The 17,026-nt window shown below is 34.5% G+C and overlaps 2 protein-coding genes across 2 annotated transcripts in view; one reads left to right on the top strand and one right to left on the bottom strand.

Moving 5' to 3' along the window:
- The window catches only part of LOC115209549, a 39,987-nt gene extending 24,518 nt beyond the window's left edge, over positions 1-15,469 (bottom strand). Inside the window, exon 1 of the mRNA XM_029777983.2 lies at positions 14,899-15,469. Coding sequence (XP_029633843.1) covers positions 14,899-15,118 — 220 coding nt within the window. The 5' untranslated portion in view covers positions 15,119-15,469. The remainder of the gene's footprint in view (positions 1-14,898) is intronic.
- Positions 15,469-15,861, top strand: LOC115209548 (GSK3-beta interaction protein-like). Its single transcript, XM_029777982.1, has one exon. It carries the CDS (start codon positions 15,469-15,471, stop codon positions 15,859-15,861), a length of 393 nt encoding a protein of 130 aa, XP_029633842.1.
- Positions 15,862-17,026: the final 1,165 nt, after the last annotated feature.

The raw sequence follows: 17,026 nt of genomic DNA, 5'->3' as shown, positions 1-17,026 counted from the left end.
TTCTCCACAAATCTGAGGCTTTGTGCTACAGTGGAAATAATTGCTATTCCTGTGGCTGGTGCCATGCAAATTGTTTCTGCAACAATTTTTTCTTTTTTAATTTCACATTGAACTGTTTCATTTTACTGTTTACAACTTACTTCCTCTTTCACCTTAAAACTAACAGTTATCTGCATAATATAGAACATTATCATCTTTACTACTGCTGTTGCAACAACTACTACTACTACTACCACCACTACTACTACAACTACTGGTGTTGGCTAATGTTACATTAATGATGGAAACTAGGACGTCTGACTGAAATGAGAAAATGTAAAGTAGAACTAAAACTGGGAAGTAAAAATTTAATTTGAATTACATAAAACGGTAGTGGGCATGATAAAAAGTTTTACTTCTAAAATGAGGAAGGAAAACAAATACAAAAAAAATTCCAAAGTAACTCAGAGCACCTCAGAATTATTCTGTCAGTCCCAGCCTAAAACAATAACAAAGCGACTTTTCACAATAATATAAGAGAGTGACTAGAATCCAAATAAGTTACTGGTAAATTTACTGGTTAATGTCAAGTACTATTTCAGACAGATGACTTACCAAATGTTGCTCCTGTATGAAATACATCACTCAGAGAAGCTCCAAGAAACATTATACACTGGGAGAGACTTCCTTTTGTACCCCTACCATAAAATTTTTTCTAATATTACACATGGTGGAAAATCGATTTTCTACCATGTCTTACAACAATAATGATGAGAAAGTCATAAAAATTCAGAATTTCTATTAAAAAAACTTCATTTCTATATTATGTATATTCATGTCTCTAGGCTAAGTAAATTCCATAGAGTTAGGCAATTTAGGCCATAATGTTAGGCAAAATGAATATACATAATACAGAAATTAAGTTCTTAATTTTTATGACTTTCTCATTATTATTATTATTATAAAACATGGTAGGAAATCAATTTTCCAACATTTAAAAAAATAGATTTTATGGTGGGGTACAAAAGGGAGTTTTTCCACACACTGTATAGTACTTCCTCTTAGTTGTTGCTGTTGTTCATCATCATCATCATCGTCATTTAACATCATCATTTAACATGCATGCATCAAGCAGAATTTGTTGAGGCAAATTTTCTACAGCCAGATGCCCTTCCTATTTCCAACCCTTACATGTTTCCATGGCTACTGAACATAGGGGAAGGATTATGTAGGGACGACAATGTTAAATGATGATGATGAGATATGGCTGGGGTTAGCCAGAGTTTCGCGTCCATAAACTGGCTGTCTCTGTCTGTCTGTCTACCTATCTATATATCAGGTCATCCTATAAGTTCTGTCCGAATTTTGAATAAGAAAACTAGTGATCACATGTTATATCTAATTGAAATTTAATCATCAATGTACTTTCCCTGATTATTTATGAGTTCCTTCCATCTATTAACAAGCTTTTTAATCCCATCAATGTAAAACTCTTTTGGTTTTAAAGTGAAGAACTCTGAAATGTCAGTTTTGACCTCCTCCTAGCATGCGAAAGTTATGCCCCCAAATGATTCTGTAAACTACAAAACAAATGGTAGTCTGAAGGAGCAAGGTCGGGAGAATAAGGTAGATAAGGAATTTTTTCCTAACCAAGCTCTTTGATCTTCTGTGATGTGATCTTTGCAGTGTGGGATCGCGCATTGTCCTGATGAAACATCACTCCTTTTCGATTCACTAAAGCGGGGTTTTTTTTTCTTCAAAGCTTGGTTCAAACATTCTAATTGTTGACAGTAGATTTGAGCATTGATTGTTGCATTAGGTGGTAACAATTCAAAGTGAATTACTCCTTTGCAATACCACCAGACAGAGAGAAGAACCTTTTTTCCATGAAGTCCCCTTCTTGGTTGTGGTTGAGCTTTTTCCCTTTTACCAAGCCACTGTTTACGTTTAACATTTCAATAGAAGATCCATTTTTTGTTACCAGTCAAAAGTCTATCTAAAAAGGGTGAAATGAATTCGCGAGAATGGAGAGAAGAGCAGATGTCAACTTGGGATTTGCGGTTGCTTTCAGACAATTCATGAGGCACCCATTTTCCAAGTTGTTGAAGATGACGATGAACAGTTGTATGGTTTGAACTAAGCTTTATTGCCAATTCTTCGACTGATAATGTAGGATTTTCTTCAAGTAATGCCTCAAGGAGTTATCATCAAACTCAACTGGACATCCTGTTCAATCTTCATCTTCAAGGCTGAAATCTCCACTTCTGAATTTTGCAAACCATCTTCTGCAAGTTCTTTCATTCAAGCATTCTTTCCCATAAACTGAGTGTATGTTCTGTCTCACTTCAGCTGCAGAGTTTCCTTTTTTGTACTCATAAAGCATTATGTGCCTTCGGATACTTCCATGTTAGAAAGGATTTTAATCAAAGAAATTTTAATTCTATTATTCTGTAAAATAATATTTAATTAGTTTAAATGTACACAAATGCATAAAAATACTTTTTAATTCCATTAGACATTCTAAAATACTATTAAATTTCATTCAGTTTTAAAAAAGGTAAAATCGGACAGAACTTATGGGATGACCTCATATATATATAATTTGTTGAAAATGTACCTCAACAAAATCTGAGGCTGTAGTAGAAGAAACTTGTTGAAGCACTCATGCAGTGAGACTGAACCTGAAACCCTGAGGTTAGGAAGCGAACTTCTTGGCCACCCAGCCATGTCTGTTCCATTCACACAGCATGCTGTATACCTCACTGCACACACAAATATAATTTTTTACACCAAACATACTCTTTGCCCTTAAATAATCCAAAAAAGATCAATAACTAATCTTTTTCTATGTATCAATAATTTAGATATTATATGTTCAAATCCTGCTCAAAACATCTTATGAAAACTAAAAAGTTTAAAGTTAGTCTCAGAGTCTAAAGAGTCTTAACCAGTAAAATTAGGGTTAGGGTTCCTTCAAACGTTAACCCTTTTGGTACCATATTTCTGTTGAGATGCTCTGTGTTTCTTTCAATTAATTTTAAATATAACAAATAATTTAGTAAAATAACTTAGTTATCATTGAGCTAGTGTTAGGAACATCAATTGTGGCTAAGGTTTGGTGGAAGATTTTAATTCAGAACTTTTGAAAACAAGACATTTGTACCACAGAGCCAGAGGTGGTTTTGGGTGGGTTGATATCGAAAGGCTTAATCAATATTATTGATGCCTAGCTGCCTTCTAAAACCAGTTTCACTGAACCTGTCACCAATTTAATTTATATGCTTATCTAGATAGACGTTAAGAAACTAAATTCTTTTTCATTTCCAGTAGATCGTCTGCATTTACTGCATATCACCCAATTCATGCCTTTCACATAGTCTCTCTTTGTGCTAAATGAAATTAAATTCAGCCTGTATAAACATAGCTTAGTTGCAATGTGAAAGAGTTTCTGTGCCAGAACTCTAGGGATGTAATTATGTTATGGATGCTAAACCAAAGATTCTTCGTCAATCTTGGGTCACAGAAACTTTCGCAGTAAGAAAAAAAATCATAATTTCATTAAACAGAATCCTTAATCTTTGTACATATATACATATATATATGTGTGTGTGTGTGTATATATATATATATATATATATATATATATATATATATATATGTATAACCACTGCAAGTAGTAAGTTTATTTAAATGACCTAGTTAGTTAGACAATGCTGGTAGTGAGTAGTGAAGTTATGTGACTTGGAGTCTCTCTCTCTCTCTCTGACTTTCTCTCTCCCTCACAAACTGTTGGATGTATCTGAAGTGTCACATAATACTGTACCGCTGTAAAACATAGATCAGTAAAGGTTAGACAAGGAATAAATACTTTGAGTCATTGAATTGGGAGAGCATATCATAATTGCTTATGAATTGATGTTCCGCCCTATCCACCAACATCAGCAATAGATAATCAGGCACTCCTGTTGGTTCACTTGAGAACTTAACATTTCATTAAAAGGTCTCCCAAACAGTATTTTTTAATACTTATTCCTTCTTAGTATAGTAATAGTAGCAACAGCAGCACAAATATAAACATTCAATGCAAGTACACAGGCAAATCAAACTTACTCATGTAAGGCAAAATGCATATGATAAACAATGCAATATAATACATATACATACATGTGCAGTCACTAATTTATTTGTAATTGAAAAGTATAAACATATACATAGAAATATAGGTGCAAGCATGACTGTGGTTAAGAAGTTTGCATCGCACCCACATAGTTTCAGGTTCAGTCCTGTTCTATGGTACCTTGGGCAAGTATCTTCTGCTATAGCCCTGGGCTGACCAAAGCCTTGTGAGTGGATTTAGTAGAAGGAAACTGAAAGAAGATCCTTGGGTGTGGGTGTGAATTCACCTGCGCATGTGGGCATGTGTGCATGTAATTATGTTTCCTCTTTTTACATAGTTATAAATGAATGTCACTGTCATTTCCAATGTCCTGTGAAAATATTTTGGCCATAGAAAAATATTTATTTGAAAACAGGTGAGGTTAGGTAACAGGAAAGGCATGCAGCCATAGAAAATCTACCTCAATAGACTCTGTCTGAGCCATACAAGCAAGGAATAGTGGACATCAAAATGATGATGAAATGATTTATATCTATGATGGACTCCACTGTTGAGAACAAAATATGAGCATCCAGTTGTTTGATCAAATAAACAACCTACTCACTGAATTAGTATGCAAACTATATGGAACATACACCAACCTGCTCAGAAAGATACAGAACACCAGTTGGAGATCACACTCAACACTTAGTAACATCTATGGAAATCTGATACCAATATCCCTCAAGCCAAAGCAGAAATGGCTACAATTTGATGGCCACTGTCATCGAGCAGAGAAAGAGGTTATCTCATCCCTGCTCCTTTGGCATTCCTCTGGAAACTAACATTTCCAGATACTATATTTTGGGACTCAAGGCTAGGTATTAAAGATCTGAACACAGCAATGCAGGATGTAGTATGGAGAGGGATTGTCAATGGAGTTCCGACCAAGCATAGGTTGGTTGAAGGATGATGATGAGTATGCCACAGACATGCAGATTTCATTAGCTTTTGTTCCTTTTGGGACTTGGCAAACAATAGACTGCTCTGGAATATCTTTCCAATGCAACCATAACATTAAAGGAAACAAATTTAGTTTCTTATTGCTAAACCCTAATACCATAGTAGACTGCCCTCTACTCCACAGTGAGTTTGTGTTCACTATTATTTACACACACTGTTCACATTATATGAAGTGTCTTAAAATTCCTGTAGCTAGACTTTTTCCTTCAGTGTAGTTAGGTCAAGGGAGATCATATTTTTGAAATCTTTGACCATTTATGCCTTTGAGCTTGTCAATGAAATCTACATGATAGATTTCATTCTGTTTTCATACCGAGGTGCATCTGTTGAGCTTGATGCTTGAAATCTTTGACAAAGTCATCATGATACTTGAGCCAAAGCTGAAGCAGATTGACTGGTTCATAATGTTCTAACAGGATGGTGAAAGGAACCCTAGGCTGGTTGAAATACAGAAACTTTTATGTTGCATTCCATTGTGACCATTCTCCAGTGATCTAAATATAAACATGTTTCTCTGTGGATGATCTAAATTTTGCCTGGTACTTTTCATCAATCTTGAAATGAACTTGAACCTCACACTTTAAAGAGAAGGGTTTTTGAACAATGCATTCATTGTTTATAGTATACTCCCTTCCAATGGTGCAATAAAAAAATTATGTCAGTTGGCTCTTAACAAGGGCACCTTAATTTTTTTGTCTTCATTGCATGTTGTCGCTGATGGTACAGCAATGTTTTTCAAAGCTATCAAACTTGCAGAGCTTAAATCTATAAGTGTACTGTCCCTTAGACTTAGTGCTTGCTGTACAGCAGTTATTTGAGTGAAGTAAACCTGACCATTTTCCAAGTGGACAGCAAGTTGTTGAATCCTGATACATCTTCAAGTAGGGAAGACAAAAAAGTACCAGAAAGCCTCATTGTTGCTAATCCCATGTCGGAATTCACCATAACTCTTCTTCTTCATCGTTTAACGTCCACCTTCCATGCTAGCATAGGTGGGATGGTTTCACGAGAGCTGGCCAGGCAGAAGCCTGTACCAGACTTCTGTGACTGTTTTGGCAGGATTTTTCCCTCAGCAGAGTGAACTTAGTGCTTTTACATGGCACAAGCACAGGTGAGGTCAGTTTTGGCAAGGTTTTTTATAGCTGGACACCCTCCCAAACACCAACCACTTTAGTGTGGACTGGGTGCTTTTAAGTGGCACATGCACTGACAGAGTCACCAAGTACTTGCAAGAAAAAGTAAAAAAAAAATTTAAGAGGGAAAGAAGCATTGTAGGAGGTGATTTTGTGTTGGATGATGAAAGATTATAGGTGTCTTGCTGTAGAGGAAGTACAAGGTTACCTAGCTGAAGAGAGAGAGAGAGAGAGAGAGAGAGAGAGATCAGGAATGAAGATAGAAACAGGTGCACTACCACGAAGGAAATACATGGTTACCCAACCTGAAGGAAGTGCAGGAGAAGGAGATTATTATTAATACTTCTTTTTAACACAGTTGAGCTAGAAATATACAAACAAACATTTAACTATTACTACTCCTGCTACTTTACCATTAATAACAATAATCTCAATATCAGGTCATCTCATAAGTTCAGTCCGAATTTTGAATAAAGAAAACTAGTGATCACATGTTATATTTAATTGAAATTTAATCATCAATGTACTTTCCCTGATTATCTATGACTTCCTTCCATCTATTTACAAGCTTTTTAATCTGATCAATGTAAAACTCTTTTGTTTCCAAAGTGAAGAACTCTGAAATGTCAGTTTTGACCTCCTCCTGGCTTGCGAAAGTTATATCCCCCAAATGATTCTGTAAACTATGAAACAAACCATGTTTTACAAAAACTGTGATTTTAGCTTCAAATAATGTTGATTTAATCAATATGAAATTAGTTTCGAGGATATAAAACAATATTGTTCAGTTATAATAAATGTTGAGATCATTATGAACTTTTTGAATTTACACAAGAATATTTAAATATTTCTAATTATTGAGCATTTGGATTATTCTGTTATATATAATGCTTATTTATTCACATTATTTTGAATTAATCATGCATTATCTTGTAGCTTTCAGATTTCAGCAAGTTTACTGTTTATGTTTAGAATGACAAATGCTTTGTAGGTGTGAGAGGCTGGATCGAGCCAGTTTGAACATAAAATAGGAAGAATATTTGAGCCAGATACAGCTGGATTAAATGCTAATGGGTTAATGTATCATGCAGCTATTAAAGCTAAAAAATAAGGCTGCAGTCATTGAGCAATACACTACTTGGCCAAGTAAATATGATGTGTAATGGCACTTATTTAGTTATTCAGAAAATTAGAATGAAAGTTATCAAACAAAAAGAAAGTGTTCTTGGCCCAAGAATTATATGTTTATTCCAATAGTTGACCTTTCTTCTGGAGGTGACAAGTTTGCATTTACAGAAATAAGAAAATGGTATCCAATTAAATAACAATGGTAATAACTATAAATAAATTACAAAGACTAACATTTTAAAAAAATTGCACTGATTTAACAAAAGTCAGTGTCCTTACATGGTGAAATATATGTTGCTTATCTAGGGTATCAGAAAGGTTTTTTTTTAGGTTTGGATATATTCATAGTATGAAAAGAAACAAAAAAATTTGTGTACAAAGAAGTTTTAAAATAAAAATATATAGTTTCAGTTTAAAACAGCATTTTCTGTATGCAGGAAATTAGGTCACAAATTTTAAAATAAACTTAATACACACACATACACACATCCATCAGGCAACAGCTGCTACTACTATCAATTTAAACTTCCATTTTTCCATATTTGTATGGGTCAGATGGAATTTATCAAGGCAGATTTTCAATAGGTAGAGACCTACCTGTCACTAACATTCACCTGTTTCTAAACAAGGTAATATTTTACCAATGCTGGACATGTTTTCATAAAAGATTGGAAGCAAATGGCACTGCTTGTATGACAGTGATGCTTGCTTATAACTTTAATCCAATGTCAAGACAAGGATTCACAAATACACACATATATATACATATAAGTACATGACAAGCTTCTTTCAGTTTCCATCAATCAAATTCACTCACAAGGCTTTGGTTAGCCCAAGGTTATATCAGAAGGCACTAGTCCAAAGCCTGCTCATATATATACATAAATATAAGGATGCATATACATTCACAAACATGAATTTATTGACGTCGATGAAACAAATCAGCATTGTTTTGACACTGGACTTCACTTGATGCTTTCATTGACTGGATTGCTGCTTCGTTTCTGGGTTGTAGCCATAGCACCAGCTTTTGTCACCAGTGATGATCTTCATAAAAAGGTCCAGATCAACTTCCAACTGTTCTTTCAGTTCATGACATGCATTCAGTCATGACTGCTTTTGATCTTCCATGAGCAAGTGATGCATAAATTTTGCTTCAACTCTTTTCATTCACAATTCTTCACTCAAAATTCATTGGCAGGTGCTCCAGGACATACCTGTCATATCAACAAGTTCATCAATTGTTTGAGAGGTCAATAGTCGCCCTGAATGAGGTTGGTCTTCAAGCAACAAATGACCATTCCTAAAGTGTGAAAACCACTTGTAAATTTGTGTTTTGCTCATGGCAGTATCTTTGTAAGCTGTTTGAAGCATGACAACTGTTTCAGCTGCCATTTTCCCTGGCAGAAAACAAATTTCATAGAAGCACGTTGTCCCTTCATTTCAGCTATTGCAAAAATCGATGAACAGGGGAGAAGCACTGCAAAACAAAGACATACCGCATGGCAATATGACTCAACATGCTGCTGCTGGTCAGCAGACTGATACCTGAGGGTTCCATCAAGTGTCTTCTAGTGGTGGAAGCATGAACTACAATGGGCTTGTCCCACAGAGAACGTTTCCAGTTACTTTTAGGTAACCCCTTGTATAAACCATTTGTAAGGCAATTGTACACTTGCTGGTCTTTAAATGCCACACTGTTGCTGTATATGTTTCTGATGCAATAGAAGTGTTTGGATTTGAAAGTACCTCCCATTCCTTTTGTATTTTTCTCTTTTATGCCAAAGGTTGAAACAAGAGTTTTGTATATATTCCCCATATCTATCATACTACATTATTCCAGTTTCAAAGAGTAAACATGTAACTTATTCCCAGCAGTTAAGGTCTTTGATTTTACAAAAAGCATTCACCAAAGAAATTTAAAGTAATCTCTACAGCCGATAAGTAAAACCTCAGCTGTTAAGAGACAGAGCTGAGCAGTAGTCCAACCAGTTCAACCAAAATATAGAATTCCCAGAGTGGAAAGAAAAAGGAGGCTGAACTAGAAAGAAGAAATATGAGAGTTAAGAAAAAAAGGTAGAAACAGCAACAGTGGTTGAGACAGTCAATAGAGAGAAATCAAAGAATAGAATTTAAGTAGAAGAGACACAGATAGAATGATAGCTAGATTTAGACATGTTTGAACAACTGATAAATATATAATAAATTGGTTGCTAGGCACCACAAAACATCATATGACAGGTAAAGCTTGCAAGGGACATTAAAACTAAAGGTCAAAGTTCATGTGTACTATGAATAAAGACATCAATTTCAAGGAGTATGAGCAATGATGATGGTATAAGGAACTTTTTGACAAAAGACAAAATAGCTGTGTGGTTTTAAGAAACTTTAAACTAGGAGTCTAGATTTGATCCCATTGCACAGTACCTTGAGCTAAACTTCTGAACAGAATTTGGTAGACAGAAACTGTGCAGAAGTGTGTTATGTATATACACCTTTTTTTTTATCTTCTAATTGTTTCAGTCACCAAACTGTGGCCATGCTGGAGTACTATCTTGATGGATTTAGTCAAACAAATTGACCCCAGTGTTTATTTTTTTTTTTAAAGCCTGGTACTTATTCTATCAGTTTCTTTTGCTGACCTGCTAAGTTACAGAGATGTAAACAAACCATCATTGGCTGTCAAGTGCTGCTGGAGAGACAAACACACAGATATATACATTTATACAGACCACAGTCTTCTTTCAGTTTCCATCTACCAAATCTATTCATAAGACTTTGCTTGGCCTAGGGCTATAGTAGAAGACAGTCGCACAAGGTGCAGTGCAGTGGGGCTGAACACAAGGTCACATGGTTGCAAAGCTAGCTAAAGGAAGCACAGAAACAAAATTTTGTCATATGTGAGAATTGTAAAATATTTTCTTTAGTATGGTGTGTCAGATATTCCACTGTTTTATTTCTTAACAAGACACTAATGTAGTAAGCTAAAATCATTGATAATTACTTATATCTAGCGGGACACATGAATATTTCATGGAATTAATGGTAAAATCATTGGGTTATTTCTGAAAACTTTATCCAAAAAAACCTGAAAGCATAGCCTGTGTTGTGTCTGTATGGAAAGATAGTCGCTCATCTGTTACTCATTGGAAAGTGAAAGAAATTGGAATACAATGATTACTTAATGCACTTTATATACATTATGCCTAGTTTTGTAGACTTAATATACAGCACTCATAAAATAAATATTCACTCTTATTTTTCCATTTTTCCCAAAAGCAAAAAAGAAATCCCATACATATGATACAACCTTTAGTTAGATTGCATATATCTGCCACACAAATAAGCTTGAATATTTCACAGAATTGCACATATGTGCATGCATTAAGTGATAGTTGATATAAAAAACATAATTCAATTTTTACAAAATACCCTTTTCACTATCTAATCACCACCACCACTTCCAACTCCATCTCCACCACAACATCTCTCTCTCTCCCTACTCACATTTCTCTCTCTCTCTCTTCCTCCTCATATCTCTCTGTCTCTCCCTCCTCACCCCTCTCTCTCTGCTAAAATCATTACATTCCCCCTACCTCACCTCATGGATGCTTCTCTCTTTTCTTCTGTCTCACTCTTTGCCTTATCCTTTTTCTCTCTCTCTTAGTGCAAGTTTAAAGGGAAAGTTAAGAAGGAGACAGATGATTATAGTCAACATTATTGATTCTAGTACCTGTACTGGTTAGACAGAAACTAGAGTTATAGAGAAATATGAAATTCTCAGTATGGAATATAAAATACAAAACTATTAGTTTCACATTACATTTCACTAATGAAACTAATTTACTAAAGAAATTAAGTGTAGACAAATGACTCATTAAGAGAACTAGGTGTAGACCAGAGTTGGCCAACCTGAGGCCTGTGGGCCACATGCGACCCGCAGATTTTTATTTTGCAGCCCACTTGATACTTTCTTGAAATAGGTTTATTTAAACATTTTAAAAATTTTATCAAAAATTGAAGAAAGATACTACTGTTTTTGCAACGATATTTCATGTTGAATCAACAATCATTTATTTGTCATTGTAATAATAGCATAAAGTATACACGCAGCCCTAAAAATCTTTCTGTGATTAAAGTGGCCCACAATGTAATTCGAGTTGGCTAGGCCTGGTGTAAACTTTGTGAGTTGTATAAACTATGTACAAAATAGGTAAAGCAAGAGTCAACATAAAATGATAATGGTGAATAAGCTCCTCTTCTGATATAATAGCAAGATATTTTAATGAAACAGTCAATGCTATACAAGTGAGAAGACTAGATGGATTATAGCTTGATTCCTATTGCAGTTACTGTGACAAATTTGTACATGCCACTTTGAACCTTTATTTACATATTGTATGTTACCTGTTAAATAAATACGTTCTTTATCAGACTATTTATTGTTATATCTTACATCATAACAATGGTGTCATTGGCAAGCTCTGCATTGGTACTGACTGATCTTGAACTTGTTGAAACATGGTTAAGATGCATTACAGTAACCTTGAAAGCAAAGAAATCAAATGATAGTAAGGAGTGTGGCGGTATCAAGGAGATAATTATTAATGATCAGTAGGTAGGCTAATGTTACTAATGGTTCATCTGAAGTAGCTGATGGATGAGTTTCAGTGAATAGAGGAAATGATAGTGCATAGTGTGAATCCAAAATAGAAGTTTATCACTGACACTAGGTTTATATCTCTGTCAAAAATCCTTTTAAATTCATTATAAGATTGTGGCATTAACTTTGCAACAGGCTTTGATATTGATAAACCTGGTCGAATTGATTAAGGAACTGAAGATGATTTAATACAAATGAGACTTATTGAGAGCCTACCTGTATCATATATCTCAAAGATCGAGAATGTTGAAATAACTGCATTTGGGAAATATGTCCTTGACACATGAAATTCACTTTACAGGAATTGATATTGCATTCTAAGAATTAATATTTATCATAAAGTAGAGATAGAGTTTCCAATGATTATCACTTGAGCAAAATGAAAAAAGTTTTCTCAATACAAATTTTATGGTTATCAACATGCTAAAAAAATAAAGAGAAAAATCCTGCATTCGGGAAGATAGATAAATTGTGCAACAACAACAAAAAAAAACTACTCTCAAAGTTTTGGAGTGTTAAAAAGGAAAGTATGGAATATATTCAGCAAATTGATGATAAAAGCTCTGACACTAAAACAGATGTAGTGACACTACAAGAAAAGGAAAAATCTTTCCATCCTAGTTGAAGCTAAATTTCAGTTTGGATCTGCAAGTAAATACTTGTAGTTGTTACTTTAACTGTAAGGAACTTTTAAGATAATCAAACTTCTTAAAGGATTTGAACTTGAAATGTAAAAGGCTGTAACCAAATACGGTATTATTGTGTCCCAAGCTCTAACGAGTCTACCTATCCACCGTGTCACTTCTTTTTACAAGTCAGAGCAGTTGACAAATAAATTAACATAAAACACTTGAAGAATGAAGGTGGTCTGAAATAATGGAGTTACGTATTTAATTCAACATTCAACATAGATGCCTGGGTGGTCCTTTGACTTTGATCTGCTAGAAATAGAAACAAAATCACACCTTACAGTCCTAACGTAGTCTCAAGTACCCCAATAAAGTCGGGGTAATTATGGATGAAATTCTTCTGGTAATGGGTCTGTTCGATCATGGTTAATAAAGAACTACTACAGTATGAAAAACTATAAAAAAAAAGTATAGGTGCAACAAAAAGGTGTGTCTTTTTGTCCCCCTGTTCATCAAAGATACCGACAACAATAACTGTAAATCGAGTCGAGTCAACGAAGGAGCCTCTAAGCGATCGTTCAAAGCGGTGGAAATAGTAGCCAAACTCCCCTCAAATCATACACTATTGTCTTACAAAATGACACTTTGGATATGGTCTTAGGTTCCCCGTATATAGGGAAAAGGTGGGATAGTCACGACTGGAATGTCTTTAATCACAGGATTGTTTGATAAGGGCCATCCAGTGGCTAAACGACAACTCCTATATATCGGACCGTCGAGGAAGTATCTATATGGTTGCTTACCCTGCTAGAAATAGCAAATCTCCTCAAATAATACATCACTGTCTTAAAACAAGGATATTTGGATACTTTCGACAATGTAGTCATTTATAACACACCCCTCTAAAAAGACAGAATAGCCATGGATGGAATACTTTGATCTGAGGTCTGTGTAATCAGTGCTGACATAAGATTAAACAAGTATAGATCTTAAAGAATCATGAATGTTTGTTTGTAAACAAATAAATGCTTATCGCATTATACAACAAAGCTAGTGTTGTTATTTATTCACGTACGTTGACTTCTGTGTTTATATTTTATGAATTAATCACGACCTGTTTTTTGTGTATATTTTAAAAACTTTCTGTGTAGTGCTATCTGTTATAAAAAAATTCTTTATCTTTCTCTTTATCTTCTTGTTTTATATACATACACACACACAAATATATATATAATCTTTATATTATATACAGCACCAACTAACTTCAAACGAATTACATGATATCGCATGACAAGAATATCGAGACAAGTGGCAGCGTGTTCTGCTGCTCCCACTATGTTTACCATTGTATCTCAGAGAGGCAAACAATGGAATACGTGAAGTGACCGACCATTTCTGATTACCTTGGCACTCAGTTGGTTCTACAGAATATTTACATCAATTATCAGAGCTAGAAGAACAATCGAAGAAATAAAAGACTATTATATAATATATAAACAACGTGCTAATGTTAACATATTCTGAGTTAAGAACTGACATTTACCTAAGTCGTGGAATTATTTAAATCTAATCAAGGAAAAGATAATGATCATACTGAATATTTAACGAAAATATACACAATTCACACCGAATTAATTACTAAGGTAACAAGCATGTTCATAACAACAATATTTTATCAATGGAATCGCAATTTTTATAGCTCGGCTAGTTAAAACATGTTCATTGAATAGTTAATATTTGTTCAGTTCTATGTATTTTGATATAACAGCTATAATAACAGTTGTTGTTACTACCAACTCGATAAAATAAATATTCTGAGGCAGCATCGAACAAATTCTGTTATGAGGTTAATACATTCCATGAAATAGGTCGACATACACATGCTTACGATGTTGTCAGCGAGGCACTGTCAGAGCTAATAGTATACGGTGGAGGAATGGAGGCATAACTGAAAGAGCCGGTTCTTTTCGTGAGTTGACAACTTTTCTTTACTAATCATTTAGAACCGAATTTTATAAACAATTATAATCCTTATTCCAAGCAGAACGTCACAGTGGATATAAACTGTTTCAAGCTAGAATTTATACAAAACTACCACAATAATATGGGAATCCAACATGTCTGACTCTCGTTGATTTCTCCCTCCACGACTACTGATAAAAACAAAGAATTCGTTTTGGAAGATAACGATTGAAACAATAACAACAACAGAGTATTGAGTATTGCATAATTATGATTCCATCTTACCGGATATGAAATGATCTGAGCACACCCGGACATATGCATAACTGGTCTCTTTTAAATCTGGTCGATTAATATTAGCTATCCATTGTTCGCGACGTTTTCGCGATCTTTCTCTAGTTTCTTCTCCTTGGTTAGTGATAATGGCTGGCAAACGGTAAAATGAGTTAGCTCTATCGCGATCTGCACGACTTGAACAGCCGTTAACAGCACAAAAGTTAACCATCGCGAGGAATTTCCACTGTCCTCCAGAATGGTGGTAGTGATAGATAATACCGCCAGGAAGAGGGTAAGAAATGTAAACATGACGTCACACATTCATTGAGTCAGACAGAAAAAAATTCGTTTGAGTTGAGGCTGTCTCATACTTTTATTAACTTTCTTAGCATATCTAATTTTTTATGTCATATAATTCCTTAAAAAAGTTTTAAATTCTGTGATCTTGGAGATTTTATTGACTCGACAAACACTTTTCCAAAGTTTTTAACCAGTCTGTGATTTTACTAAACTAAACGAAATTAACTCAAAAGAATCTCTATCAATTTCTAAAACGCCAAAACAATCTTATCTGTTACAATGGCAGACACCGATTCCACTCTGTGCGACGACGAGGAATATACTCTAAAAATTGAGGCAGAGTCGGTTGTAAATGAAATCGCTTATGCTGTGAAATGTGTGCAGCTTTCAGATGTCCTTCCCTCGGCCGATAACTTGATCTATCTCAATCTACGCACGAAAGAAAACCAAAAGTATTGCGTACAACTTTCTACAGAAGGTTTTCAAATAGTCGGTCATGATTTCGATAGCCTTGATAATGTCAGTAATGGCAAATATTTTGAGACCATCTACAGCCTCTTGGACAACGTCAGTCCCGAGTACCGAAATTCTTTTGGCGATGTTCTTCTCTCCAAACTACAAAAAGTACAGGAACAACAAGAACAGGTCTCTGAGAAGGACGATCTACAATGACAAAGATGAAAACGAAAGGCAAAACACCAAACTTTTTCGTTTACTAAGTTTGTGATGAAAGATTTCCAAATGTTGACCCGTGTTGGTAATATTATTACGAAATCATTTTAAGAATCGACAAATTTTAAACATGTACACACGAAGTTCATAACATGCACGCACGCTGAAATTCAAATGAGCGCACACATCCAAGCATGTTATGCCTCTACTTACTTACTATACCAAGTTAACGAAAACGATAACAACTTCAAATAACCAAGAACAAAACTAATTTGTTGTGTGATGAAGAAAGGAATATTGCTTCCATTACTGAAATAGCATCTGTGCAAAACTTCTTAATCTGTGATTTAATGGACGCATGGGTCGGAATCGATCTTGGGAAATTTTCAACTATGGCAGGATGTGGAAGAGTAAGAAATAATTTTTACTTTTGAATATATGGGCTTCTATTAGTTAAAAGGAGAAAAAAAATTGATTTGACACACGCACACGTATGTATGTATGTATATATATATATATATATATTATGTGTGTGTGTGTGTGTGTGTATGAACACATACGTTTTTAAATTTGCACCATCTGTGTTTATCAAATAATCAAAAGAAAGTCTGTTTATAGATTTTCTCACATTATTCACATGTGCCTTAGATTTCTTCCAGTTAAGGGGAGGGTCGAGTGAAAGTTTCAACCCCATGACAATGAATGGTGAACTTGTTCTTTCATTTTTGTTTTAAAACAATTGTGGATTTTCCTATTATAAAATCAGACCAGAAGACCACCACAAAAATGCAGCCAAATTATTGCAATAATGTAAAGGCATTTACTAATTAGATATACATGTAATTAAATTCCCATAACTTTATATCGAAATTTGTTTAAATGCAATTCTATGCCTTTATATACATATATCTCCCAATATTTTTTTGAAAATGAATTTTTAATAAAGAAAAGGGAAAATTATTTTAAAATTGTATTCTAAACGTTTTTTAAGCCCTACTGCGTTTTGAGGTTTACAATGTTATTCATTGTATGTTAGCTGTGTGAGCAATGTATAAAAGTTGCAAGGTATGAACTTGTTCTGTACTTAATTTTTATTTCAGTAAAAAATAATATAAAGTGATCATCTCAATATACATCAAACATTCAAATTCTACGTATTTCTTAC

This window comes from Octopus sinensis, linkage group LG3, assembly GCF_006345805.1.
Source record: "Octopus sinensis linkage group LG3, ASM634580v1, whole genome shotgun sequence".
Lineage (NCBI taxonomy): Eukaryota > Metazoa > Mollusca > Cephalopoda > Octopoda > Octopodidae > Octopus > Octopus sinensis.
The sequence above is the reverse complement of the archived record's forward strand: the minus strand, read 5'-3'. Positions and strand labels throughout refer to the sequence as shown.